Genomic DNA, 18916 nt, shown 5'->3' on the forward strand with positions numbered 1-18916 from the left:
TTGAGTCTCATCTGATGCCTCTGTCAGTGCAAATGCACTGGGGTCACAGGGGCTAATTGCTCCGCTCAGCCCTGGGGGATTTCTTCTGGCATCCGGGCCGCTGTGCACAGAGACTTCCACTCAATTACCGACTCCCTCTCCAGTCCACCCATGGCACAGTAAGTTCCTGTCTGGGGCCACCAGGAAATGCTGTCTGCAGCTCAGTGCCCCCCTTCCCCGACCACCAGGAGCCCACAGCAGACCCCCACGCTGCCGGCTCCTGAGCATGCTGTGCACACACCACAGTGACCATGCTTTCGTTCTCAGGTACACCCTTTCCTCCACATGTACCGAGACCCCAAGGCCCTCAGGCCTCCCTTCATAGGACAGCAGCATTACAGGCAACACTGGACTCAGAATCAATATTCGTTCAGTTGATTTGAGTCCAAAGTGTAAAACTCTGTCACAGGACCGCCGAATTTGTCTCCTCTGCCCCACACAGGAAGGGCATTTCTCCCGCGTATCTAGGTCACTGTGCTTCGTACCTGCTTGCTGAGCGTCAGGCTGAGTCCCTGGCCGTAGGCCTGGGTCAGGCAGAAGGGGGGACCGCAGCAGCGGAGCCGGCCATGCTGCAGGAGGGCCACACGGTCACCGAGAGCCTCAGCCTCATCCAGGTGGTGGGTTGTGAAGATGATGGTCCGACCTGCGTCCCAAGGCAGGGGCGTCAGAACAGGCGCCAGGAAGGCCCCTAGGGGATCCCGGACACGATTGAAAGCCCATCACTAATTTTTTTGATGTTTGTTGTTATGTAATGTTTATTTTTGAGACAGAGAGAGACAGAGCTTGAGCAGGGGAGGGGCAGAGAGACAGAGAGAGAGAGAGAGACAGAATCTGAAGCAGGCTCCAGGCTCCAAGCTCTCAGCACAGAGCCGGACGTGGGGGTCAAACCCACGAACCGTGAGACCATGACCTGAGCCAAAGTTGAACGCTCAAGCAACTGAGCCACCCAGGAACCCTGATTTGATGTTTTTTTAATAAAGCAGAAAGATGAAAAGACTAGTCTCCCCAATTCATTAAATAAATAAATAAATAAATAAATAAATAAATAAATAAAGGCATCCAAAAGGAAACCGTGAAATGTAGACCCCAGGGCAACAGGTGGGTGCCGTGACCGCCCTCACCACAGCTGTGTCCCAAAGATCAAGGCCAACCTCCCATCCAGAGGTCCTTCAAGGTTACTAAAAGTTGCTCAGTCCCTGATCTGGGATTCGGGGCCGGTTAGACCCTGGGATTAGTGCAACCTACACTTGGGGTGATGCGTTCCCACACCACACAATGGTCTAAAAATAAACATCAAACAGAACTTACATTCCAAAAAAAATAAAAGTATATTAAGTCCAGAGATATTGATTATCGACCCAGGATGGTCTCAGGGGATAAGAAGACACACCCCCCAAACTGCAAAGCACTACTTTATAAGATGCTGCTTTCCTGTCTCTCGTGGATTCCGTGGTATGTTCCATGCCTCCCCTTCCAAAAGTGGTATCCTCCACCTCCACCTCCTCTTGTCTATGTTAAATTTGTCTTTTTTTTAACATTTATTCATTTTTGAGAAACAGAGACACAGATCGGAAGCAGGAGAGGGGCAGAGAGAGAGGGAGACACAGAATCCGAAGCAGGCTCCAGGCTCCGAGCTGTCAGCACAGAGCTCGACACGGGGCTCGAACTCATGGACCATGAGATCATGACCTGAGCCGAGGTCTGGCGCTCAACCAACTGAGCCACCCAGGTGCCCCTCATGTGCTTTTATTCTTAAAAAAAAAAAAAAATTTGTTTAAATGTTTTATTCAGTTTGAGAGAGAGAAAGAGAGTATGAGCAGGGGAGGGGCAGAGAGAGAGGGAGACACAGCATCCGAAGCAGGCTCCAGGGCCCGAGCTGTCAGCACAGAGCCCGACGCGGGGCTCGATCCCACAGACTGTGAGATCATGACCTGAACCAAAGTCTGATGCTTAATCTACTGAGCCATCCAGGCGCCCCTCCTCTTGTCTATTTTAATGATAGCAACGACAAGCTCACTGACCGAGCACCCAAGGACCAGATATGGAGCCACACGCTTTCGTCTACAGTACACTTACTTCTCCAAAAACCCTACACGTGGAAACACTCACACACACAGGAATGTGATCGTTTCTCCAGGGTCATGTGCAGCGAGAGTGTGAGTAGGAGAATTAGGTAGTTCCGTGCTAATTTGTCTGGGCATCCTGTCCTTCCTCATTCTTCCAAGGGAGCCCAGGAAGGCAGGGAACACGCGGATAAAACCCCAGGCCAACCGAGCCCTGCAGGTGCTGGTGTGCAGGTGGAAAAGCCTCTTTCTACTCAGCAGGGAACAATTGTTTTTGTTCAGTCCTTACATCTGCTTCCCAAAGCTACAGCACGGTCACCCGGGAGTGTGGGGCTCTTTCCAGAATCAGCAATCCATTCTGATTCCTGAGCACATGTTTTCCTAGAGGGACCACCTAACTCAGCTGCTTACCTCTCACTACCCTGAGTCAGAGCAGCCCTCCTTTGAGACGAAACAGCCAGCCCTCTTGGTCTCCTTTTTGGAGACAGAAATCACTGCTCGCCGACCAAGGACAGTGAGAAAACAAGTAAGTTATAACAACGGGATGGGACATTCTATCGCATCGGCTTTCTGTCCAGAGATACCGTTGTGTTCATGACTCTACCCTGGAAGATTCCATCTCTAGTTTTTAAAGTGCAGGAGAACAGCAGCCTTGCTAGCTGATGCATACCGCAACTCAGGCTTTTGGGGACGATGGAAGCTGTGTGCTGGTCGGCTGCTCGCCAATCTTCTTCATCAGTCCCAACTCAGGAGTGGCAGGGAAATGACTTAGCGCAGTTTAAATTAGCCTTATCTCAGGGAGCCTGGGGGCTCAGGCGTTTGAGGGTCCGACTTCGGTTCTGGTCAATATCTCACAGTTTGTGAGTTCGAGCCCCGTGTCGGGCTCTGTGCTGACAGCTCAGAGCCTGGAGCCTGTTTCGGGTTCTGTGTCTCCCTCTCTCTCTGCTCCTCCCCCGTTCACACTCTGTCTCTCTCTCAACAATAAATGAATATTAATAAATTAATTAATTAGCTTTATCTCTGTTTCCTCCTTCCCTTAAGTGGGGCTCAGGGTCTCTGGCACAGAGGTTCAGGTGCTCCCATTTTATGGGCTAGGGTCAGGATCTCTTGTGCTGTGGTCTCCAGATGACCCTGGGAGCTTAGGCGAGGCCCAGAAAGGGTCAGGTCAGAGCACAGAGCATTCCCCGCTCTCTGGGCCTCTGCCCTGCTGACGCAGTCAGAATCTCTGACAGACGTGTCTCCCCCTCAGTGCCAAAGCCTGGCACCCGTGAATGTGTGGGATGTGGACCATGGGTGCCTCCCTGGCCCCCACGCTCCACTGGGCCTCCAGAACAGCAGTGAAGCTGCAGGAGGTCAGATGAGCCCAAGCCACTGACACAACCTCACCCCCTTCCAGGGTCACCCCTGATGGTATAGCCCCACCCCCCTCCCGGGTCACCCCCTGGTGGTGGTACAGCCCCACCCCATCCCAGGCCCACACCCAGAAGGGAACAGAAAGCCACCATCTGCTCATTCCGTTTCCCTGCTTCTTCTCTGTCTTCTGCATCCACACCCCCCCTACGTTTCTGGAACCAAAAGGAACAGGATTGTTTTTCATGTTTCCTTAGTGAGCCCAGCCTTAGGATGAAGCATCTTTCCTTCCTGAGGAGACACGTGATGGCCTGGGTCCTCTGGGCGCGGCCCTCTGAGTGCTAAGAATACAGGGCTTCTTTCTGGTTCCTTCTCTGTCTTTCCTTTTTTTTAAAAAAATTGATTTATTTATTTTGAGAGAGAACGCAAGCGAGTGGGGGAGGGGCAGAGAGAGAGAGAGAGAGAGATGCAGAATTCCAAGCAGGCTCCAGGCCCCAAGCCATCAGCACAGAGCCTGGCACAGGGCTCAAACCCACGAACCGTGAGATCATGACCCGAGCCAAAGTCGGACGCTTCAGCGCCTGAGCCCCCCCGGTGCCCCCGCTCTGTGTATTTCTTAAGCAGCAAATCCTAATCTCCCCCAGGGAGGAGAAGGCTCAGGTCAAGTCGGCCCCTCACAGAAGAAGGCCTTCCTTGCTCTGCCCGTGCCACAGCGTCCCTGGAAGACAGCGCCACGGCCCCGTTCCTACCTTCTCGGTACTTGAGGAGAATGTCCCAAATGCTGCGGCGGGAGCAGGGGTCCACCCCGCTGGTCGGCTCATCCAGAACCACGGTCCCCGACGCACCGATGAAGGCGATGCCAATGGCCAGCTTCCTCTTCATGCCTCCGGAGAGCACGCGGGTCTGTTTGTGCCGATGCGGTGTTAACTCCACGTCCCGCAGGGTTCTGAAACAAGAGCGGAGCCCTCACTCTTCCCCCTCGACACCTCGCAGCTCCACTGCGGACGGCACCCCACAAACGAGGACAAGCAAGGACGCGGAGGAGGCCTGGAAGCGTCATGCGCTCCAGAGTCCGGACGCGGAGGCACCGGCCTTCCTGAGGCTCTGGGGAAATCACACCCGACGGGCCCCGTGCGAGGCCTGCCCAGCTGGGGTCCACCAAGTACCGTTTTCGGGAGAGACTCGTCTCCTCTCCGGACAAGGTATCTCTCTTCATGTCACCGTGCCCTCTGCCGAGGGGCCGGCATTTCCACCAGAGTGTGCACTGCTGGGGTCAGAAGGAGCAAAGCGGAGGTCCCGCTCCACCATGCACCACAGGGTGGTCCAGGGAAGGCCTCTGAGTCGGGGCCCCCCGGCCCCACGTCAGTATCCACCTGCCTTCCTGACTCAGGAGTCGGGAAGTTCCTGTGCAATGCCACAAGCTAAGTATGAACTGTCAGAGTCCATTCGTGTGAGGGTCAGCCGTCGATGCCCTCCCGCGGGGCTCCGGATCCCAGACGCCCGGGGCCCAGAAGGCCTCCCCCTGCAAAGTTTCACCTCCTTCTGGGGTCTCCTTTTTCCCCCTCGGCCGTGGCACCCTGTTAGCTCGGCAGACACTCACCCCCTCCTCACCTTCTTCCATTGTGTTCTTTCTTCCCCAAGCCTGGCCCCCAGCCCAAGGATTCCCTGCCCGCTAAGCTGCGAGCATCCTTCCCACTCCCAGCTTGCCAGCACGCAGTCAGACAGGAGGCTGGACGCCAGAGGGATCATAAAGGTTCCACACAGTTGAGCAAGAACCATCCGGTTCTAGAAAGTTCCAGAAGCCTAAGCAAAGACACTTGGGTGAAACCCCAAGGACCTGCTTGTCGGATCCTTAAGTAAATGTGTCCTGTCTGTGTCATTATTTACAACCTTTCCATCCTGGCCCGGAAAGAGCTCATGTAGCTCCCCAGGGTGGGATACAGAGCATTTTCTACAGATAACCATCTTGACCGTCTGTCACCAATTAGACGTGGCCCACCGACACGGCCCCACCTGGGTGATTCCAATACAGCTGTTAAACCCAACTCAGGCACGTTGACCAGAGATCAATCAGCTCAGAAAACAAATAGAAAGATGCCAGGTGTCCCCAAGCAGGTCTCGTCAAGAACGTTGTTACATTAACCTTCAAACCCCTCCATCACCTTGACCTGAACCTGATTCCACCCACTCACAGCCAGCTGCACCCAGGACCTTGTCATTCCAGAAACCACAGTCCTCCAGAGGTCGATGCCCCGCATCCCCCTCTGTCCACCACATCCCTTTTCCCAGCTAGTCCTGGCCTCTGGCAGTCACTCAACCCCACAAGGCTCAGCTGCCCACTGTCCCCCACTCACACAGGGCCCTCCCTGCCTCCAAGAGTGATGTCCCCTTGGAACGATTGGGTGGCTCCGTCAGTTGAGGGTCCAACTCTTGATCTCAGCTCAGGTCATAATTCCAGGTTCGTGGTTTCCAGCCCTGTCAGGCTTTACATTAACAGTGTGGAGTCTGCTTGGGATTCTTCCTCCCTCTCTCTCTCTCTCTCTCTCTCTCTCTCTCTCTCTCTCTCTTTCTGCCGCTCTCCCCTCCACCACCTGCCCTCAAATAAATAAACTCCTGTCAAGGTCACCAATGACCTCCACACCCAAAATCCACAGGTCGCCCCTCAGCCTTCGTTGGACCTGACCCTCAATAGCATCTGATGCACTTGACCAAGCCCCTCCTTAGCGGACTTGTCTTCCCCTTCCCGGCCGGTCTCTCCGTCCCACCCCCTGGGTGGTCCTGCTCACCTGTCCATTGTTTCCACACTGTGTCCACTGCCACCTGCCCAGCGCCCAGTCCTTTGTCCTCCCTTATCTACCTGCACACAAGACCTTGACGACCTCACCACCCTCAAACACCTGGGGCCCCACGATGTGTGCCAGAACTCCAAGAGCCCCATAGTGACATCTCCCTGACTGAAGTCCTGATCAAGTTCCTCTTCTGACTTCTTGATGTGCAATCAAGGGCAAATCAAGGGCAAAACAGTAGAGACCCGACATCCTGACAGATACGCACTCGGAAGATTCTCCCAGGGATCCCGTCTCCCTTGACTCACATCTTAACAATCCTGTGCGCCAAGGGAATCGGGTGGTGCTGCGGGACCCGGTTCGGGGTGTGCTGGCTCTAAACCCCGTGTCTTCAGTTTCCGCTCCCTCTAATCGGGAGCTGCTACCCTAAAACGTGATCTCACACAGATTGCTTTTGTACAAATCGGCCTGGTTGCTAGGTAACACGCAGCAAACAGATAACTGTTAAGGTCGCCTACGTCCAAAAAAAAAGACGAAGTCCAAGTAGCACTTGATTTAAACCCGATCATAATCGCAGAGTTTGCCGTGACACGGAGCACGTGCCATTTTTTAAAATTAGAATAGGTGGTGACCTGGGCCTTTTTTTTTTTAAATCTAGGTCGTACGGACCCAATCGGCCATTCACAGCCATCCCTCGCGAAGTGCTCGCTCAAATTCAAGACAGGCTTGCGGCGCACAAAACACACGCTCTCCCCGCGCGTCCAAGCCTCCACGGTCACAAGCACGGTTCTTGCTATTACAGGCCTCTCCGGAGCACGCCGTGAGAGGTAAACGAGGCCCCCGCAGGGGAGAATGTCCTCAGAGGCCCACGTAAGCTGCCCACAGCGTGACCGTGGACAGACGAGGAACGGAAGAAACCACCGTGAACATGCAGTGTGGTGCACCACGTGATTTTATGGGCTGATGTCCCCTGAGGCTCCTTCCACCGGGTTCAGACTCCACCTGCCGCAGAGCCTTAATACGGCCATCAGAACAGGAGTGTGTCTCCAGAGGGATGTGATGTGTCCACGCCCCCTGGTCCCTAAACACGGCCACCTCTGTGGGGTTGGTATCAGCCCAGGCGCGGACCCTTCCAGGTGTGGGAAAGTGGGGGCCCAAGGTGGCAGAGAACCAGCTCAGAGTCTTTGTCCAACACGGTTTTCCACGGGGCGTTCGAGGTAACCACGGTGCGGATTCTACCTCCTGCTCCACGTCAGATCCTGAGCCCCGAGAATTCCTCCCTCCACCATGTTCTGGTTCATGGTCCGGTTCGTGGTCTTGTTTTGTTGTGTGTCTTCTCACCAACAAGACAAGGTCTCTGACCTGGCTCACTTTGCCTCTCTAGGATTCCCGTGTGTGCTGCTAGACCCATCTTAGCCTAAACACGGATTGGTCAGGCAAGACCCCTTCAGGACTGACAGCCCAGATGTGGGCTCCATGGTGACCCAGGCTGCTTCAGTCCAGATGCTCCCACATGCTATCAGGGTGTTGGCCCACCCACCAGCCTGACCACCCACCAGCCTGCCCGCCCACCTACCTGGTGCCCCCTCACCTGCCCGCCCGCCCGCTCCCCCACCTGATGCCCGTGCACCTGCCAGACCACCCAACCTGCCTGCCGCCTGCCCTCCATGGCCCTGAGAGCTCATATTTAAGCCCTTGTCCCCTGCATGCACTGCCTGAGCATCCCCTCAGACCCCTGGGATCTCCTAATGGGCGTCTGAAATGCAACACTAGAAATGTGCCCGCGAACCCCCTTTCTCCCCTCAGCAAATGTCCACTTCCCACAGATCTGCACCCCAGACTGTGCGGCACGGCAACCGGCCCGAGGGACAGGCAGCACAGCCCTGCTGCAGCCAAGCCCCAGGTCATATTCTGGCTTCCCCAGCCCGGAAGCTGAGCCCTGTCCCTGTCTCCGGGAGACACTCTGTAGCAAGCTGCCCGCAGGCGGCCGCGGCAGTGCCCAGCACAGAAGGTGTTAAACGCAGTGCCACAGGGGCTCTGGTGTCAGACACGTCCCGCCCCTCCAACTCACCCCTGTAAGATGCACTCATGACTTTACCTCCTTCCCAAATCGGCCCTCTCCTTTTCCAGGAACAACGCCACATTCCGCCTGCCTGAGCAGAGGCCGGAACTGCTGGGGACATCCCCCCCACCTCACCCTACGTCTGGTGAGAGCCCCTCCTGCCAGCTCAGCACCCGTGACCTCTTCTAGCCTCACCTGCTTTCAGAGCAGGAGCCCCGACTCGCCTCCTGAACTAGGCCAGCCGGCCCAGTCCAGCTCCTGATTTCAGCTCAGCTCCCGATCTTGAGGTTTGTGAGATTGAGCCCCTGGCAGCACAGAACCTGCTTGGGATCCTCTCCCCACTCTCTCTGCCCCATCCCCCACTCTCTCTCACTCTGTCTCTCGAAATAAATAAACTTTACCATCCACCCAGCTGCTGTCCATGACTCAGGCTGCTGTCCCCGCTCCCACCTGTCCTTCCGAGCTCATCCCCGAGACACCGCTTTGATTTCCCACCAGGGACCTCCGGTTCCTCCCTCCTCCTTCTGGTCCAGGGAGACCGGAAATGCATTCAGCCGTCCACCGGACTCCTCCTTCCCCACCCTGGACATCCCGCTGGTCCACACAGTCTGCTCCTTCTGACATTGAACAGTCTTCAGTTCTGGGACTTCTTTCTTCTCTCCCCCTCGACTGGCTCTGCCACCCCTCAGACTGCCATGCTCCCCCGCTCAAAGCGGCCTCTGTCCCCGGCCTTCCCCAGGGCTGTGCTCTCTGCCCTGGGGCCACAGGACAAGTCTACCGGAGCGGCAGCTGCTGGCCCTCTCCTGCCCATGTGCACCTGTTTGTGTGAAGAAGTCTGACCCCCTTTAGCAGGACCAGCTGGGCTCCAGGAGCTAGTTCTCGGCCCACCCCCCATTCTTTCACTTCAGGACATACACCCGGCCCCCCGCTCCAGACACAAACCTTCCATGCGCAGCCTCGGCCACACGTTCCCACGTGAGCTCACCCATCTAGACCCCAAGGACAGGCCAAGTCAAGTTCAGAGTCCTCCCTGAGAAGCCTTCTCTGGAATTTCCAGTGCTGGCGGCTGTGTCCTAACTCCACAGTTAAGGACAATTTGCTAGCTCTCCTCTTCTCATAAGCAAAGACACCAAAGGTACTTTTAAAGCACCTCTTTGTACACCCGTCACTACCAAAGACACGGCGGGCGCTAACCTGTTGACTTGTTGGCACAGCTCCTTCCGGGTCCACTGCGGTGCCTTGATGGAAGCAAAGAGGACCAGGTGCTCCAGGACGGTGAGGTTGTCAAACAGGACGTCCCGCTGAGGACACACCCCGAGCTCCCTTCTGATGGCAGACAAGTCTGTCTGCAGGTTCCTGCCGTTGACGGTGATGGTTCCGGAAGTGGGCGGGTGGAGCCCTGTCAGCATGGATCTGCCAGAGAGGACAAATCAGCAGAGGACCCAGGAGCCAGCTGCTCCCGATGCCAGCAACCCAGAGGGATGCAGGGCGACCGTCCAAGGACCTGCTTTTACACGGTGACAAGCCGGAAGGAGCTTAGCAGGATGGGTGGCTTAATCTCGGAGCCGTGGGCTTATGATGATGTTTATACTCCCCTAAACGTGCTGATCATAGACATTCTAGTGGCATGGGAGCTTAAGACGGTAAAATCCGACTTTGTTTTACAGACACGGAAACCAGGGAAGGAGATGGCGTGTTTCCTTAAGTCCTTGTGAGTAGAGACACAAGCTTAGTGGAACGCAAGCCTGCACACGCAACTCTGTGGCCAGGAGCTCCTGGCTTCTCTCAGGTGTGCTGTCCACGTCAAATCAGGAAGTTCGCCTGCGTGGCCTCCTCGAAGGGAGCCCGAGGACTGCCTGGCTCTGCTGCTTTATCTCAGAAAGTGTATTATTTAGGTTTTAGACTATTTCCACATCTCTGAGAAATTATACAGGGGCGCCACGGTGGCTCAGTCGGTTAAGCGTCTGACCCTTAAGCTCGGCTCAGGTCATCATCTCATGGTGAGCTCGAGCCCCACATCGGGCTCTGCACTGATGGTGTGGAGCCTGCCTGGATTCTCTCTCTCTCTCTCTCTCTCTCTCTCTCATCTGTTCCTCCCCATACATGTGCTTTCTGTCTCTCAAAATATATAAATAAACTTTAAAGAAAGAAAAAAGTGTACTCCCAAAGCTGGCTTTCTGACTCATTCTCTGCAGAATGCCTACTTTTCCAGTCTGAAAACCCTACGAGAACACTCAGTGGGATCTCTGGCTCTATTTCACAATCCAAGCCAAGAGGAAAACTTTTCTTTGTTTCTCTATTTTTAATTGAAATTTCTGAAGCTTTCTACATGTTACTTTGCCACGTTTCTTAGGAAGTTCAAAGCAAATAATACTTTTCACGTTTAACTAAGTGCACGTTAGTTGTACGAAAACAGAACCGAGAGAAATGTCCTTATTCCTGGGACAAGTTTGACCGTGTTGGGGCTTTTCCCGGGACGAGACCCTTTTCTGAAGGCAGCTCAGGGCTGCTGCGTGAGCCCCACGCTTTTGAGTTCGTTTTTCCTCTGGGATTCCACAATTTGATTCTTTAATCAAACCTGGAGCCATTGGACCCCAAACCAAACACCAAGCCTTCACAAAAAAAGCCCAAGCACACAAAAAACAGAACATGAAAAAAGAAATACTCAGCTGGTTAAAACATTTGCAGACTTTGTCCCAAGTTTCATCTTCCCATAGATACGCAAACAAACTTAAGCGTAGCGATAAGATGGGAAGCGTCATAGGATGCTCAAAGACTAAAGTAAAACCACGATGTGTTATGTGTAGGGGATAAAAGACTTCGGGGTCTTTTTGGGGTAAAGGGGTAAAGCCCTGTCTGTCCCCAGCCGAAGGCGGCTGCTGCACACTCCCCACTAGCTGTCTGTCCCAGAGCACACAGCGACTCCGTCTCAAAACCAAAAGGAAGAAAAGAAACCTAAGCTTCCTGTCTCACAGGTAAACTGACATTTTTTAGAATCAAACCCGCATTTGACGAGGGTGAAAGGACACGCACATGACTGTGGTTTTCCCGGCACCGTTGGTCCCCAGCAGGGCAGTGATCTGGCCTCTGTGGAAGGTGAGGGTCAGGTCTCGGACGGCTGCCTTGTGCCGCTCATATTCCTTGGTTACAGACAGCAGGGCGACGCCCGGGGGGCCTCCTGCTGGCTTTCCCTCCCAGATCTGCAGCGAGGACCCTGAGGAGAAGAGGCAGATTCAGCCTGGAGGACTCCCAGTGGTGCTCACACTTACGAATTCAGTCGTCTGCCGTGGATTCGAATTAGAGCTCCGTGGAACACGCACAACTCAAACACCCTTCCTTACCAAAAGCAAGAGGCAAATTACATAATGGCCTCAATTAAATGGAGTGGCTGATGACAGACTTTTGTGCCCTTCTGTTATGCATCTCGTAAGAGGAGAAAAAGGAACACGCACACACGCAATTTGTACGTATGCAGAGGGAAAATCACAGGCAGGTTACGCACCAAAGTGCCCATGAGTGGTAGTCTGTTGTGGTGTGGTATGTTCCGAATTTCCTCAAAGATTCCTATTTGACTTGTGTAGTCAGAAAAATAAAAAAAAGAAAAAAGGTTATGGGGGCACCTGGGTGGCTTACTGGATTAAGTGTCCGACTTTGGCCCAGGTCATGATCTCATGGATCAAGGGTTCGAGCCCTGCGTTGGGCTCTGTGCTGACAGCTCAGAACCTGGACCCTGCTTCAGATTCTGGGTCTCCCTCTCTCTCTGCCCCTCCCCTGCTTGCGCTCTGTCTCTCTCTCACTCAAAAATAAACATTAAAAATCTAAAAACAAAAAAAAGAAAAGAAAAAAGGTTACCTTACAACGTTGACTTGTGGTATAAAACTATCATGATGGGAGCCTGTGTATCTGTAAATTGCCCCTGAAGTCATGCTTCTGTGGAAGGGGCATAAGGGGAGCCCAGATGGACAGGGGTCCTGCCCTCACCACTGGGAAGCACGCTCCTTGCCTTGACAGGGCAGTGATGGTCCTCCTCTCAGTCGTGACGAATAAGCTAGCGTGGGCAGCTGAGGAAGGCACACCAAGTTCCAGGAGGAAAAACAGAAACAAAACAGACCGGAAGGGAAGACGCGCATCCAATAAGGCTACTCTTTACAAACCTTTATCATCAAAGTTCTCGCTGGAGAAGGACAGATTAGAACTGGGAGCGTGTGGTCTCTTTGCCACGAAACCACCCAAGTTCCTCCAGTACGACGCGGTAAAGGGAAAATACCATGGTTTCCTTAATCCAAAAGTTCCTAAAAAACAAGACACAGTTAAAACCGGTTTTTTCTCCTTGGAAGATTCTGTAAGAGAATGGCTTAGCCAATTATTATAAAATGTTGTTCCACGTTAATGTGTTGAAGGCACACCCCATACAGGACCCGATGACAACCGGAGGCATGGGTATTAGCCATGCGGAGAGCCCAGACTCTCCAGCCTGACCCACGGCCGGCGGCTGGGCCCCCTCACAGCCACCTCCCTCAAGAGGCCTTCTGAGCGTTCAGTGAACAGGCAGGTATTTATTAAAGATAAAAGTAGCAACGCACAACTGCTAAATATTCCCCAGAGTAAGCCTCACCCCAGCCCGCCATCCTTCCGTCTGTCACTCCTCTGTCCTCTGCATGGTTACCGGACACGGATTAATACCATGAAGGCATTAATCCACTAAGACATCCACAAAGAATACACGCTGCTAACATTTCCATAGGAAACATTGACATTCTTCAGACGTATGCTCCAAATTCACTGCAGCCCACTTAATAGCCACTCTGTCCCCATGACATGTGGATTTAATTACTAACGCCTCTCAATTTTCCTTAACGCACCCATTCCAGCCTAAGTTTGGTTGAGTGCTGGGAATCAGACAAGTCACTTAAGAGATAAAAGGCCTACTCGGACAATCTTTCACTTTGACCCTCCAGCCAAGGGCGGACGCGTGACCATCACTCTGCCTAACCCAAAGATTCAAAGACACGGTCGCAAAGGAGGACCAGGAAAGTGAAGGAAGGTGGGGAGCTGGTCATCTGACCTAACAGCCACCATCTCTTATGGGTTGAGCTGTGTGCCCCAAACTTCGCGTTGAAATCCTAACTCCCAGTAACTCAGAACAGGGCTGTATTTGGAGGAAGGCTTTGAAGAGATAACTTGGATTCAGTGAGGTCATGGGGTGTCCCTACAGGCAGGGATTGGGGCACAGACAGGGAGTGAGGGCAGATCAACAGGACACGGGAAGGAGAGGGGGCCTCAGGAGGAGCCAGCCCTCCCCACGCCTGGATCGTGGGCCTCAGCCCGCGTCCGCCCTAGAAAACAGATATAGGCCGGATGCTCCCCAAGACCCCAGCGAACTAGTAACTACCCCTAACCAGCAAGCAGACGAGCGGCTCACAGATAATTGCGTCCTGTTGCCCAGGCTCTCCCTTCTGGCACTGGCCAGGGTCTCCACCTGTATTCATTCACATGGTCCTGCGACCACCCGATGTGGGGGGTGCTATTATCACCCCTCCTTCCCCCGAGGGACAGGGGCCCAGCAAGACTTGTTAGAGGACACAGGCTGCTGAGCTGCGGCGGCCCCGCGGTACGCGCCTCTCTGAACACAGGCCAGAAGCAAGAGCATGTTGCCCTCGATGCACACAGGTCTGGAGACACAACTCACCTCCTGCACACCCCAGTGTCTTCAGCTGCCTTAATGGGAATACAGGGGCCCCATGCACATGCACGAACGAGGAGTTTGCAGAAATAAAAAGAGATAAGGAGCCGGCAGATGACAACCCCAACAAACCCCCCACCAAGAGGTGGTCTTCTGCTGAGCGACCTCGCTCCGGTGACCGTGGGTCACTGCCCTTGACAGCGTGAGTGGGCGCCACCTGCTGGAAGGGCAAGAGAACAGAGAATAAAACACCTTGGGGCGTCCGAGTCCGCATTAGCAGGGGTAAAGGGGCGCCTAGACACACAGACACGAGTTTCAAGGACACCAAACGGTCCCCACGAGGTTCAGCGACACCTGATCTTGGGTCCAGGCTGCAGAGACAGGAAGGATGGGAGACACCGCAGGGGCCTTTTGGAGTTAGAAACTACCAGGTCAGAAAATATAGATGAGAAACAAATTGGATATTAATGGTTGATTTGCTAATTAAACCATCCCAGCTCTAATCTGTTTGCACTTTTAAAGTCCTGCTAATGAATCTATTAATGTAAATGAATGGGGGGAGGCCACGCGGCTCCGAAGCGGTCCCCTGCACTCCCCCTTGGCGTGCAGATGCAAATGTCTTATGTCACGTGCACGCTAAGAGCACGAGCACACTGCTCGCATCACCATATGGAATCGGGCACATTAATCAACGCAAAGGCCCTGTGTATCCACAGAGCTTGTCCCCTGCAGGGGAGCTGCCTGCTGGCTGGCACAGGCCAGGAAACTCATTAGCATTGCCCCCCAAAACTGACAGTGATAAAAGCACAAGTCAATGAAAGTAGACAGATCGAGGAAATCAAATTTCACTGGAGGCACATAAAGAAGGGTTTACGGAAAGCAGAGTCTGGGAGGACCAGATGTCCACCGGGGAGCACGCGCACAGGCGCGGAGACCCGCCAGTGACCTCGAACCCGGATCCTTACAGAGCCTCCCACTCAGACACCAGGGTGAGGAATGCTGGGGTCCGCACCTGCCCCCTCACTCCACGGAGAAGACAAGCAGAAGAAGGTGGAGACACGCCTCACCCACCCCCGTCCAGGGGGTCCTCCCTACCCACCGGGGACTTTCCAACTGTGCATCTCAACACAGGACATTCGCAGAGGCATTCTGGAAACGTGGGAAGGGGTAGTCTGGGTTGGCCCAGTGCACGGGTGTTGGAAACAGTAGGTTGTTATCATTATTCAGGCCCGGGGCGGCCAACGGATCAGGAGACAGGTGCCCTGTAAAGATAGTTTGCTGCTCAGTGCCCGGGAGCAGGGAGCCCACGGCGCCACACGGGGCCATGTGGGGAAGCACCAGGGTCACTCGGAAGACAGAGGGGGAGGGGAGATGCGAACACGCGAGGCAGGGCAGCAGGCTGAGGTTGGGTATTTGAATAATTTCAACAGGCTCTGGAGCACAGAGGCCACCCCCAAGCTGCTTGGTCCCCCGCCCAGGGGAGATGACAGCCCAGGATAGGATGGCCTACAGAGGAGGGGGTAGCTCCAGATGGCTGGTTTGCCTATGAAAAGTGAGCTCACGAGCAAGTCCTCTACTGTCTCTTGGAATCGGCTCGCCCTTGAGGGGACAGCTCCTCCAGGGTCAGTGAGGCCCCATGATGTTAGAGCATCAGATATGCAGAAAACAAAACAACATGGTTAATAAATGGGGGTGGCACTGATGGCCTTAGTGGGCAGGCAACCGGGCTGGTGAGGGTCCTACAAAGGGCAGAACGACCCAGCCCAACAAAGAATTGCCCTTGACCTGCATTCTGGGAGGCTCGTCCCAGTATAGCCAGTGGAGCCTAGGACAACTTTCTGTGCAGTTTTAACACACACTGAGTTTTCCAGGAATGCAAACACCTTGCAAACCACTGAAAGATCACTGTCTGATGCAGAAGTGTTCAGCATTTCAGAAAACCCCCCCAGCCATGTGATGCCAGCTCAACGTTTCCAAAAACTCGACATGGCATGGCTGTAACGGTTCACGGAGCTCTTACCACACAAATTCGGGGCGAAAAGATTGGAGACTGCTTTTCCCAAATGTAGAACCAAATATTTTCAAATTAGCAGGGTTTTGTGTAATGCACTACATTTTATTAATAAAAGTTTTTTTTTTAAACTATGTCATGTTAATGGGGCACCTGGGTGGCTCAGTCAGTTAAGCATCCAACTTCAGCTCAGGTCATGATCTTGTGGTTCCTGGGTTCAGACCCTGCATCGGGCTCTGTGCTGACAGCTCGGAGTCTGGAGCCTGCTTCGGATTCTGTGTCTCCCTCTCTCTGTTCCTCCCCCTCTTGCGCTCTGTCTCTCTCTCTCTCTCTCTCTCAAAAATAAAGACACGTTAAAAATTTTTTTCATGGGCAAGAGACACAGACATTTCTCCAAAGAAATGCGGATGGTCAACAGACACATGAAAAGATGCTCACCATCACTTAAGCAGCGATGCAAACCAAAAGCACAATGAGGTATTAACACACAGCAGTCAGAACAGCTAATATGAAAAAGACAAGAAATAAAAAGTGTTGGTGAGGATGTGGGAAAAAAGAGACCCCTCCTGAACTGTTGGTGGGAATGTAAACTGATACAGCCACTGTGGAAAACACTATAAGAGTGCTTCAAAATGCTAGAAATAGAATTACCACATGATCCATTAATTCCACTACTGGTTATTTACCCAGAAGAATAGGAAAACGCCAACTTGAAAACATACACGCACTAGTATGATTAAAGCAGCATTATTTTTTTATTAAAATTTTTTAATGTTTATGGGGCGCCTGGGTGGCGCAGTCGGTTAAGCGTCCGACTTTAGCCAGGTCACGATCTCACGGTCTGTGAGTTCGAGCCCCGCGTCAGGCTCTGGGCTGATGGCTCAGAGCCTGGACCTTGTTTCCGATTCTGTGTCTCCCTCTCTCTCTGTCCCTCCCCCGTTCATGCTCTGTCTCTCTCTGTCCCAAAAATAAATAAACGTTGAAAAAAAAAAATTTTTTTTAAAAAAAATTTTTTTAATGTTTATTTTTGAGAGAGACAGAGAAAGAGAAATAGAGCACAAGTGGGAGAGGGGCAGAGAGAGGGAGAGACACAGAATCCAAAGCAGGATCCAGGTTCTGAGCCATCAGCACAGAGCCCGACACAGGGCTCAAACTCATGAACCATGAGCTCATGACCTGAGCCGAAGTCCGATGTTTAACTGACTGAGCCCCCGAGGCACCCTACAACATTACGTACATACAATAGCCAAACTATGGGCACAGCTCAATTGTCCATCAACTGATGAAAGGATAAAGAATATGTGGTATTTGTACACAATGGAATATTACTCAGCCATGAAAAGAATGACGCCCTGCCATCTGCAAAGACCTGGATGCAACTAGGGTATACGACGCTGAGTGAAATAAAGCCAGTCAGAGATAATAAATACCAAATGATTTCACTCATACGTGGAGTAAAAAAAAAAAAAAAAAGGAGACAAATCAAAGCAACAGATTCTTAACTAGAGAGAACGCACTGATGGTCAACAGAAGGGAGGCGGGTGGGGGAAGGGGAAACAGGTGATGGGCTTGAAAGATGCACTTATCCTGGTGAGCTCCGGTGATGTGCATACGTGCTGAGTCACCATATCGTCTACCGGAAACTAATATCACACTGTGTGTTAACTATACTGGAATGAAAACTTTTCAAAGATTTTAACTGAATATGGTTCTATTTTATCCCTTATTTCATAGTTTGGTACACAGCAGCCAATGATCTCCCATATCCCACATCCACGTATATTCATGTAAAACACAACACAACAAGTGTGTGACTAGCTCACAGGAGTCCGTATTATCAATGTAAAGTTGATTCGTAATCAATCCACTATCTTAGACAGAAATGTAGGTTAGCCAGAATTTTGCTTTCCAAGATACTGTGCCAGGAGCCTCGATGTGCACGTCTGTTTTGAATTGATCTGGCCGTTCCTTTAAATCTCTGTGGCAAAGAGAATAAACACTTTTTGTAAAGAGTTTAAGCAAACTCTGCACACAACGTGGGGCTCGAACTCATGACCCCGAGGTCCTGAGTCGCATAATTAAATTATTTCGGTTTCCCATAAACTAAGCACCTAAACAGAAAAATCAAGTCCCTAATCCTCCCCAAGTCATTACAGTTTTCATCAGTCACAGAAGAAGAAAACAGTCTTCTATGTCTATGCAATACTATGCTCTGTCCAACATTAAACTATTTTATGTTTATCAAATATAAACTTTTCTTTATATAATGGTCTGTTCAAGTTGTTTCCTTGAACACATCGTCTTCCTAAAATCTGACTTGAGAATTTTAACGTTTTTCTTCATGTATTCATTAGTTTTTATAAACTTGTAAAGTATCCTTTCATTTTATTTCTGTGGATATTTTAAAATGCTGATTCCCATTCTTATAATGGAAACTTGATTTTTTTAGTATATCTGTCTCTGGCATTATGGTTAGAAAGGACTTTGCTGTCTTTAAAATCATACTTCTTTTTGTTTTTTCACTTTTTTAATGTTTTCATACTTTTGAGAGAGAGAAAGACAGAGTGTGAGCAGGGGAAGGGCAGAAAGAGAGGGACACACAGAATCGGAAGCAGGCTCCAGGTTCTGAGCTGTCAGCACAGAGCCCGACGCAGGGCTCGAACCCACGAAACGTGAGATCATGACCTGAGCTGAAGTCAGACGCTTAACTGACTGAGCCACCCAGGGGCCCCTAAAATCATACTTCTCCTAAAAAAAATTCATACTTTTCTCATTTCCTCATTACTTTAATAATATTTACTTCTGATGAATTAATGAATAAGTCTAACTTGTATCCTTTCTCATTGATTAAAAATGTGAACTTTAACACAAATTGAACTATTATTTACGGTGACTCGGTTTCCGAACTTTTTAATCTCTTCC

General features: G+C 52.0%; 1 protein-coding gene across 1 annotated transcript in view; it reads right to left on the reverse strand.

The window, feature by feature from the left end:
• Window positions 1-18916, reverse strand: part of ABCA13 (ATP binding cassette subfamily A member 13) — a 390771-nt gene that overhangs the window by 191978 nt on the left and 179877 nt on the right. Inside the window, exons 36-40 of the mRNA XM_058725626.1 lie at window positions 12455-12592; window positions 11334-11514; window positions 9495-9713; window positions 4202-4398; window positions 525-682 (exon numbers count right to left, since the gene is read on the reverse strand). Of these exons, the coding sequence (XP_058581609.1) occupies window positions 525-682; window positions 4202-4398; window positions 9495-9713; window positions 11334-11514; window positions 12455-12592 (893 nt within the window). The remainder of the gene's footprint in view (window positions 1-524; window positions 683-4201; window positions 4399-9494; window positions 9714-11333; window positions 11515-12454; window positions 12593-18916) is intronic.

Source organism: Neofelis nebulosa, chromosome 4, assembly GCF_028018385.1.
Source record: "Neofelis nebulosa isolate mNeoNeb1 chromosome 4, mNeoNeb1.pri, whole genome shotgun sequence".
Taxonomy (NCBI): Eukaryota; Metazoa; Chordata; class Mammalia; order Carnivora; family Felidae; genus Neofelis; species Neofelis nebulosa.